The 10273-nt window shown below is 39.2% G+C and overlaps 1 protein-coding gene across 2 annotated transcripts in view; it reads right to left on the reverse strand.

The window, feature by feature from the left end:
* The window catches only part of THOC2 (THO complex 2), a 132702-nt gene that overhangs the window by 7106 nt on the left and 115323 nt on the right, over positions 1–10273 (reverse strand). Inside the window, exons 34-38 of one of the 2 annotated variants that reach the window (XM_018558625.1) lie at positions 9847–9984; positions 8070–8136; positions 5962–6110; positions 2150–2226; positions 612–659 (exon numbers count right to left, since the gene is read on the reverse strand). In XM_018558625.1, the coding sequence (XP_018414127.1) occupies positions 632–659; positions 2150–2226; positions 5962–6110; positions 8070–8136; positions 9847–9984 (459 nt within the window). In that variant the 3' untranslated portion in view covers positions 612–631. The remainder of the gene's footprint in view (positions 1–611; positions 660–2149; positions 2227–5961; positions 6111–8069; positions 8137–9846; positions 9985–10273) is intronic. The other variant, XM_018558626.1, reaches the window with a different exon arrangement.

Below are 10273 nucleotides of genomic sequence, written 5' to 3' on the forward strand. Positions count from 1 at the left end.
ATTCCATACCTTTTGAAAAAGGGGACAGATCAAAAAAAAGGGGGGGGGGGGGGAAGGCACCATAGGTCCAGGGTGCTCGAAATGCTTGAAATACAAACATTTTATGCGTGTACTTGTTTGCTTCAGAGAGGCATGGGCATGAAAATTCATAACCACAGCTTCATAACTCACCTCTTTTGCTATACTGGCAGTTTCATACAAAAGAGTGTCAGTGTCTGGAGTGTGTCAAGCCTATGGAACGGCTTCACTGTGTAGCTACAAAAAATATCAAAAGTTTACTTGTGAGGTTAGGGGAAGGCGAACGCTGACGACATCCACCACACTCACAGTAATTGTGGCAGGATCCTTGCGTCTTGCCAGCATACAAAAATGTGAGTAACATTTGAATAAACCCAATTTAGATCAGTTCTTCAAGCCATACCACACATTATTTCCTACTGTTACACCAAATCAAGATCATTTCACAAGTGGCATCTTTGGATTCACATGCTGTAAAGCCAATGGCAGGCCATGTCAATTTTCTGTCATATAATAGCACAAGTGTCCTACAGCTCGAATGCACCAGAAAAAAAATCTCACATGACCAACATTTGAATTAAAAAAAGGCTTACCTTGATACTACCAGAATTCATTATCTGTGCTTATCTGAAGATTTATGGGTAAAGCTTTAATTAAGGAAAGTAAACGCATGCTTTATAAATGGTATGAACTGCAATATAAAGAAAACACTTAAGTATAAATATTTGGGTATATATCTGTGGAAGCAACTAAAATAGTTCACCAGAGAGGTTTATAAGCTTAAAGAACAACTTCACCTTTGGTGAATCTGTCTATTAATAAATACCCCTCAGAGTGCAGCACACCAGGCTCATATCATGCTTCATCCCGAGCCAGCTACCTTTCCTCCAACATGGTCCAAGCCAGCTCATCTTTATACTGCACAAGCACACTGCAGGCCCCATTCATTCCTATTTAAAGGCAGTACTCTGAGGGACCTCTGGAGGCTGTCATGGGTATAGATATCCACAGGAAAGAATGGGACTGAGGCACGCATGCGCAGTATGAGGAGCCAGCCGGGACCATGTCAAAGAAAAGATCCTAACTCAGAACAAGTATAATCTTGTGTGGGCTGCACCAAAAGGGGTTGAGGTATTGATTAGAGGACAACGTCAATGGCAGGTTGTGCTTTAGGCTATCTCTTTAGAAAGCATCGGTTTATCTGTAAAATATTTTAGCTATATAGCAAATTTGCTATAATTAGCTAAAATGTCGCGCTGAAGTTGCTAGAGGGCAAGACCATTATAAATAGGGAAGCAGGTTGTTTATGGCAGTAGAAGTGATTTTTTTTCTGAAGATATGGGTAAACAATGCGATTTAACAGCCTTTGAACGTGGGACGATTGTTGGCGCTTGGAGCGATTATCAGCAAAACAGCAGAATGCGTTAAATTTCAAGAGCAGCTGTTGTTAAAGTGTTTAAAGACTGGACTGGACAAAACGTTTTGCTTTCTGTGTCCTGTTGAGAATATTTTCTTTTTTTTCTCTTTCCTGGGGACACAACAGTGAAAGAAAAACCCTACTATTTGGAGAATTTCCTCTGAATCCTTGTTATTTTAAAAAATAAACAGTGCATTGTCTTCATATTTGGGTGTTGGCACTATGCAATTTCATAATATATTGCAAAAAGCAAACCCAGCATCTTTCCAAGTAAAGCAGTTGCAATTAACACAAAGAACAAATCTGCGGTGGGGCTGGTGCAAACACAGCAGAAAATAATAGGTTTGATTGATTTTGGTTTGTGCTTTACACACTTGACTGGAATTGCAACACACATCCTTGGGGTTAGACAGAAATCAATTTCTCATGAGCACACTTTTTTTCTGGGAGGCCTTCATCAATTTCCTGACAACTTAGTTCCAAAAAGTACTATGAAAAAAAAGAAAAAAAAAAAGATTCTAAATTTACAATAAACAACAGAAATGCACTTGGCAAAATATGGTTTATTTTGCCTTTTCAGTACAAGCCAGGGGAAATGATCCATATCTCCCCCCCACCAATACTAATGAACAATTGAACTTCGGGAAAATCAATGTATCATGGTCTCAGTTTGTGAGCCCAGCAGCATCCCGAGTCATTAACATGAAAGGATATTGTTTTTTTTCCTCCTTTCCTCCTGCGCTGTCACGTTTCTCCTTCTTCTCAGATTTTTCCTTGTCATGTCTAGATTCCTATTCAAAAGAAATAAAAGGACATTCTTTGCTTTAATTATACCTTGTTCTAGAAGCTAAACAGAACTACAGTATTAGGAATACAACAATTACTCTAAACTCCCAAGTCCGTTAACTTCACAAGCTGGAACTAAAGAGAACTATCTAATCCGAGCTTTCATGGGGAAAGGAAAATTAATGAAAAGAAGGCCTAATGTGTTATGTGGTTATAGGGCTTATACAAAGGAAAATGGTACTCATTCTTTTACCCCCAGGTATAGTCAGATGAAGGACTACCATGTACCTTGGCACATCTTCAATGAAATAATACAGGATACTCCTGTTTACCTCTGCTAAGCAAAATCCCTGCATATGCAACGCAAAGCATTTCCACAGGGCCCATTTCTACCTATGCGCACATTCTGCAGTGCATGTGGTAACGCACATGTGTAGTCGTGAATGGCCCCTTATATCTTCTATATTGATATTGTTAAAAAACAAAGCCCTTAGTTTAAAACTGCAGCACTTAGAGCTGAACCAGTCATAAAGAAATAGGATTTTTACTTGAAATGCATTTTCATATACAATTCCTCTGTTTTAATGCCAGAAAATGGACAAGTGTAAATAAACTTTAATGCTCAGGACAGAGGAGAGATATTTAAGTTACTCTGTCAGCGCAGGTTCACTTGTCTAGAACTACATACTGTACCTGCCAAAAGAAGAGTCACTATGCTCAGCTTTCTAGCCGCCTGTTCACCAGCAGCTACATGTATTGCACACTTCTGAGTGTGTAAAATACTTACCTGACCTTACGTCGCACACTGTGGTTTCTCCTGCCAGCTTGTATGTCACTACATTACATTGGGCATGGTGGGGGAGATAGGTATTCAACCCATATGACCAGTCGTATACCTGCAATTGCTGGTGAGCATCAAAAAGATGGTGTTTTAACAAACGACCTGCCAGAAAGGTAAGTATAGTGAGCCTTTCTTTCAGCAGGTATGTAATGCTATACAAATGAGCCTGTGCTGACAGGGTCACTTGAACCACTTTTACACCCCCCACCCATCCTGTCCAGGCTATTTTTCAGTATTCAGCGCTGCAGTACTTTGACAGACATTTATTCCGTCATGCAAAGCTGTGCTGAAACTAATTTTATAAAAAATTTTGGGGCCAGATAGAGCTTTCTTTTGGTGGTATTTAATCACCACTACGGTTTTTATTTTTTACCATATTAAACACTTGAAATCCACGGTGTTAAACCCCCTTCCCATCCAGGCCATTTTTCAGTGTTCAGCGCTGCGGTACTTTGATTGACGTTTATTCTGTCATGCAACGCTGTACTGAAATACATTTTATACCATTTTTTGGGGGACAGACAGAGCTTTCTTTTGGTGGTATTTAATCACCATGGGGGGTTTAATTTTTTACTATATTAAGGGAAAATTACCAAATTTTAAAAAAACGGTTTCCCCTATATTAAATGATAAAACATTTATTACCCAATTTTTCCGTAAAATATAAAAGACGCGGTCACATCGGGTAAAAAGAGACCAAGCATGTCAAGCCTTAAAATTGCGCGCACGCAAAACCTCAAAAAACTACAATACCCAAAATTGGCCGTAGGCGACGCTTTAAAAGCTTTTACCGCTCATCAGTTTAGTGTTATCAGTGATTGCTCTTACTCAGACGTTCGCGATGATATGTAACATGTGTGGCGCAATTGTAATTTTCGCATGCTGGCGCCGCAAATACGTATTTACGTTTATACGTGCGTAAATGTGGGGGTGGGGGGACTTGAAAATTTGGGGGTTTTTTTAACTTTTTTTATGTGACATTTATTTTTTTACTCTTTTTATGTTTTTTTACACTTATTGTTATTGCTATTACATAGGGGGATAACAATTCGGCACCCGAGGGGGGTCACGCAGCCAGCACATACGCGACCGGTAGGCTATAGAGCCGCCGATCGTGTGTATGTGAAACAGCCGGTTAACAGCTCTTTGCATTGAGCAAAAAAAAAATGGAGACGGCAACCCGCAAATGCGAGTGCGCCGTCTGTCCGTTTTTTTGCAACGGGTGGACGGCAACTGGTTAAGGAAATATTACTGAAAATGCTGACAAAAAAGTTTTTTTTTTTTAACATTATAATACAATTATTACCCATTTTTTTGGTAAAATATAAAAGACGTGGTCATGTCAGATAAATAGACACCAAACATGTCAATCTTTTAAATTGATTGGCCCTACAATTATTGCTCTCACTGTGATGTTCGTGGCGATATGCAACATGTGCGGCATAATGGGCGCAATCGTTGTTTTCGCACCCGATGCATGTGGGTGCTGGACTTTAAAAAAAAGAGTGTTTTTTTTTAAATTCCTTTTCATGCGTGACTTAAAATTTTTTTTTTTTTGCAACTTTTATTTTCTTTCTTCACTTAACTTTATTGTCATCACATAGGGGGCTAAGAAATGTGATAGCAAAGAGGATGTGACAGGTCCTCTTTATGGAGACATCAGGGGTCTCCAAGACCCCTAATGTCACCTAGGGACCTCCAAAGAAGCTGATGAAGCAGAGATACATACCGGCACGTTATACAAGCGATCTGCTGGCTTTATAGCCAACGGATCACATGTATGTAAACAAGCATCGCTGCCTGTTTTTACATTTTGGCACTTTCAGGCTTGCGCAAGTGGGTGTGGCTGACGGGGCGTTTAAAAACAGCCGCTCAGATCCAGGAAGCTCCCGGCCGGCCGTTTTTTTTTACAACGGCCAGCTGGGAGGCAGTTAAGCTGAAGTGCAAAATACATATTCAGAGTTGAGAAAAGCTTTGTAGCCGTTTACATTCCCTTCAACCATGATACTCTGTTATTTGATATTGCTATACTACTACAGTGTAGGTTATAAGCATGAGGCAGGAAGCTGACAGGGCAACAGATATAGATAGGTAGATTATATATATACAGGGCTCGAAAAATCCACTCGTCCACTCGTCTGTGACGATGTTTTTTTTCAAATGAATTTTTTTAAATATCCCGTCGGTTCCGCCCCCCTGTGACGCATACGCTCGCAAGCGACGTAACCCGGAAGCCGGCATCGGCCGCAGAACACAGTGCGGCTCGAGGGACAAGGTAAGTAAATGCTATGCAGCTTTCCCGAGTGTAGCTCGGGATTACCGCTTATGGTATGGAAAAGTAACCCCGAGCTACACTCGGGAATACCGCCAGGGAGGTTAAACAAACTACTATGTTTACATTGATTTGTATAGAAATCCCAAAATGTAAAAAATAAATCTGTATAGGATATATTTCAGAATAAAAATGGAAGGGTTCATACGATACATCAATGGGATGAGTTGGACTTATATACAATCCTCTGCAACAGATAAGACAGTACAATGAAATCTTGTTTGTGAACATTTAAAAAAATTCTATTTTTGTTTTACTCCTATGTACCCTGTCATTACACACCAATACCCCAAGCATGCTCTACAACGGAAATTAGGTTTTCAAGAAAAGACTGTTATACATATATCTAGAACCGGCTTTTCACAAAGGGAAACTGTTGCAAAGATTAAGGTGTGACCATGTGACAATCTTATTATATGACTTCCTCAAAAAACTAGCACCCAGTTGTCAAGTGATATCAGCAAGTTCTGTAGAGGTAAATTTGGCAATGCATGCAGTATCCTCCAGCAGTAAAACAGGAAGTTGCAATCTCCTTTAATACTATATAGTAAGGATTGTGTCATATACCTTTTTGCTGCTTGAAGAGCTTTTTTCCATCTTGTCTTTCATAAGCTCCCCCTTTTCTTTATTCGAAGATTTAGATTTGTTTCTGTCTTTTTCATTTGAGTGTGGGGAATCTGATGGACTCTCACTTTTACTATGTTTCGAGGAGCCACCTAGAACAGCAGCTTGTATTAGAAATAAATTTGAATTTTAGAAATCAACTGCGGATATACAGAACAAATACTCTGATTGAACATGCTTATTTCTACGTGCTAGCTGTACAATGTTTCCATAAGGGCTCTTTCACACTTGTGAAACGCTACAAGAGCAACACGATTTATTAATGCGCATATAGCATTAACAAGGAATTCAGCAGGCGGTTTCAAGGCATTAGGGAGGCGTCAAAAATGCTTAGAAAATACCCTGTCCCAAAAAATGATTTAACCCCTTCATGACTGAGCTTGTTTTTAGTTTCTGTTCGTAAATGACTGACACACTTTTGACATTTTTGCTGTGATTCTTCCACGTCAGTAATATACTTTCTTACAAAAGTGCACCCACACATATAAATATGTAGCCCAACAATATATAATATCACATATGTGTGTCTAACGCCTCACTTAGGACAAATAAAATATAAAAAAAGGAGAAAAAAAAAACCTTAAAAAAAACACTTTTTTCCCAGTTTTGATTTGTAGTATTTTTTTTACAAAACCATAGGTCTAGTAGGAATTTTAAGGGTTAAACCCACCCCCAAAAAACAGGAAGAAAAAAAAAGGGAATGTGGGACCCCTAAAGTTCTTACACAGACCAGGTCTGAGCACGGGCATGGCAGGGCAGGAAAGGGGTGGTGGGGGGGAGACAAGCGAGCAGCCCCCCCCCCACCCCCACTCTGCACCAAACCAGGCCACATGCCCTCAGGACTGGGAGGGTGCTTTTCCAATGTCCCCCCTGAAAAAGCACCTCGTCCCCATGCGATGGGGACAAGACCCACAGGTGATGGCCAAATGGCACCACTACCCCTATTTGTTGACATTTGGCCGACACCTATGGGTCTTCTCAGGCCACCGCCAAATCAAAACAAATGGGTTGAGCCGGCCAAGAGGTCGGCTGGCTTTTTTTTTATTTCGACATGTCAGTGTCATTGTTGACAACGTGATTAACCATTGGTGGATGCATTTTCGGACTATTTGGGATTTTTTCTAATTAAAGGACTTATCAAGAACTTGTGTAGTGTTTTTTTGTTCAAGTAAAGGACTTTTTAAAAACGTGTGGTGCATTTATTTCCATTTATTTTATTTTTTTGGGGGTGCGGTTACAATTCCTACCAGACCTAAAGTGCCTGGTATGACTTTGGGGGGAACACTTTTTTTCCTTTTTTTAAAATTAACTTTATTTCTGGGAGCCCCTCCTAAGTTTCTGACCAGACCTAAGGGTCAAGTATGGATCGGGAGTGGGAACCCCACACACTTTTTTGTTTTAACTATTTAACTTTGGGTCCCTCCTATTGCAAAACCTTGTTTAATGCCTTGTCAACGCTCTAGAGTGTTGAACGAGCTTTAAAAGGTGGTTCAATAGATTTCAATGGAGGCATTATTCCAGCGGCAATGTCTCTAGAAAACGACATGGAATCTATTTTTTGCAGCAAATATGTTAATAAGCGGCGTTAAAAACACTTCTCCTACCCCTGTTTTTGCCGCATGTGTGAGAGAGCACTTACTGTATAACATACATAGCAGATTTTCTATCTTGCATTCAAAGACATTAAAAAGACTATAGTCTAATTCTATACAGCAAATCTGTGATAAATGAAACTAGATAGTAATTAGAAGAACAGGTCAATTTCAAGTAACACATTTATGACAAATGCTTTTCTTCCTTTAAAGGGTATCCCAATGTCCTCCATTAACATTTACCGCTGGAATCCAAATGGCGCTGTAATGGACGCATTGTAGGACATTGGTTAAAGCTTGTTAAACAGTGTTTAAGTGACTAATAAATATTATTCTTCCACTGAAGTCAAATAGAGTATCTTTCCAATCTAACTTTAGACTTATGATCTGAACAGTCATGACAGCTGTGGTGGTAAGCAAAAACTGAAGCCCATCCTGAGAAAAATGAACTATACTCACTTGTTCCATTTTCTTCTTTGCGTCTCTTCTGGTCTTGGGTCAATTCGCGGTCACTGTTTGAGTGATCCTGTGCAGAAAGTAAAGATAAATATTTAAATGTGCATTGGGGTTTAGTGCTAGGAATGTAAATGGCAAGTCCACCTTAAACAATTCAAATACACCTCAGGCAGTCTGGTGGCACCAAATTCAGAATTTCAGTTCTGAACATTGAAAATCTTGTACACCCATCTACCACTTTTATGAATCTTCAGATCCAAACACCATTTGCTCTTGCCTCTGAACCCTGCATTCTTGTACTTTAAAGGGAAGCGTAAAGGGTTTTGCCATAGATTTTATGTATTACAATTGGGGCTAACACACAAATTTGAAAAGCAGAAAACAAATAAACCATAGACCTGATGAGCAAGAGCTGAGATTATGCTAACAGACCAGCTGAATGACTCAAAGAAAGGACACATCCCCTCCTCTTTAAATAAGTTAAAGCTTTCCAGATCTTAAATTTGCAGAGATAGTCATCAAGTATAGACCCAGTGCTGGACCATCGTTTGACACCCAAACATGCACTGCAAACAATGAGACATGGAAGCGCTGTGTATTAAACGTTTCTTTAGAAAAATAACTGACTAGAATTCAATTCACTTTAAATTGAAAGCTATGGTTTTGGATGATTTAGATCACTTTTCACCATCTATATAGTCTTTACAGCATGTGAGAAAGAGGACACCACTCCTTCCTGGAATTTACATCGCTTGTGAAGCACCCAAAAAATCCCAGTGTATTCAGTCTTTAAAGCCCAAATAGCTGCACTCTGGTGACATAACTCCAATAGAAACAACATTATTGGTGACATAACTCCAATAGAAACAACATTATTGACTCCAACAAGATTCCGCACAGTCCCTCTCAAAATCTGCTCTTCTCCAACATGATTCACTACAAAAAGGCTTAGCCATAGAGGTCTACGAAACATGTTAGAGCAGAGCAGACTTTAAGAGGGACTGAGCGATATCATGTTGGAATCAGTAAAGTTGTTTTAATTGGAATTATGGCATCAGAGTGAAGCTCTGACCAAATAGTCTTTAGTTTACAAATAAAACACAAATGGGGTTGATTTCCTAAAGTCAAATAGACTGCTCACTTTGCAAGGCAATTTGCACTTTACAAGGTACATTTCTCTTAGCTTAGTGAATGAGGTGAAGTTCTGCTGACTTACATCAACCAATTATTTGCAAGCAAAAAAAAAATTATTTCATTTTTCTTGCACAAGAAACTTCCCTTGCAAAGTGAATGGCCTATTTGCAAATTAACCTTAATGCCTCCAAATCAGATTCACTTTGCAATATAAACTGGACTTTCTAATCCGAAAGGGCAGCAATATTTTATATTCACCCAATTAAAAAGACAAATATGAAGATTTAAAAGAAAGATATTCCCTTTAAAAAGAATACAGCAGAAGGGAGACCCTCCCCCCACACGTGTTTGACCTCCTAATGGTTGTGGCAGGAGGCTAAGCGTGGAGCTCTAGCAGATCTATCAATGTTGCTTAGCCCAAATTGTACAGTATCCCATATTTTCTGCATTACAATCACTACTACTAAGGGACTATAGTGGGGGATTCAAAAAACTTTCACCCAGGATTCAACATTTCCACCTGAATCCAATTAGAAAAATGGCTGAATCCCAGGTCAAAGTGATGTAAATCCTCAGTGAAAAATAGATGTGAAATAAATAGACCCCTTAATGTTCACATCATAGCAGCAAACAAAATGACACAAACCCTTTTCCTTTCTTTTCTTTCTTTTTCTTCCTTTTTCTCTCTTTCCCGAGACCTTTCTCTCGTTTTGTCAATCTCTTTCTTCTCTACCTCTTTCTCTTTGCTCTTGGATGTTGGTGGTGTAGTGTGGTTTGTGTAGTGCTGTTAAATGAGAAGACATTGCAAAGTTACAGCCTCACGTAGGACACACAAGTCAAGACATCTATCTGCAAACACTTTAGGTTTTAACAGATGGGCTGGACAAGAAAATAAACTCAAAAAAATGTCATTAGAGCGATTTGTGTATTTCCTGTCAAAATGTCTATTATTGGTTTTGTCAATAGCAGTGCAGTCATTCTGAATTCAGAGAGAAGTGTGATGCCGATCTTGGAAACATTGCACACAACTACATTATTATGGAGAAAGCATTTTTTTTTTTTTTTTTTTTTTA

Source organism: Nanorana parkeri, unplaced genomic scaffold (assembly GCF_000935625.1).
Source record: "Nanorana parkeri isolate BGI_ZX_2015 unplaced genomic scaffold, ASM93562v1 scaffold349, whole genome shotgun sequence".
NCBI classification, from domain to species: Eukaryota; Metazoa; Chordata; class Amphibia; order Anura; family Dicroglossidae; genus Nanorana; species Nanorana parkeri.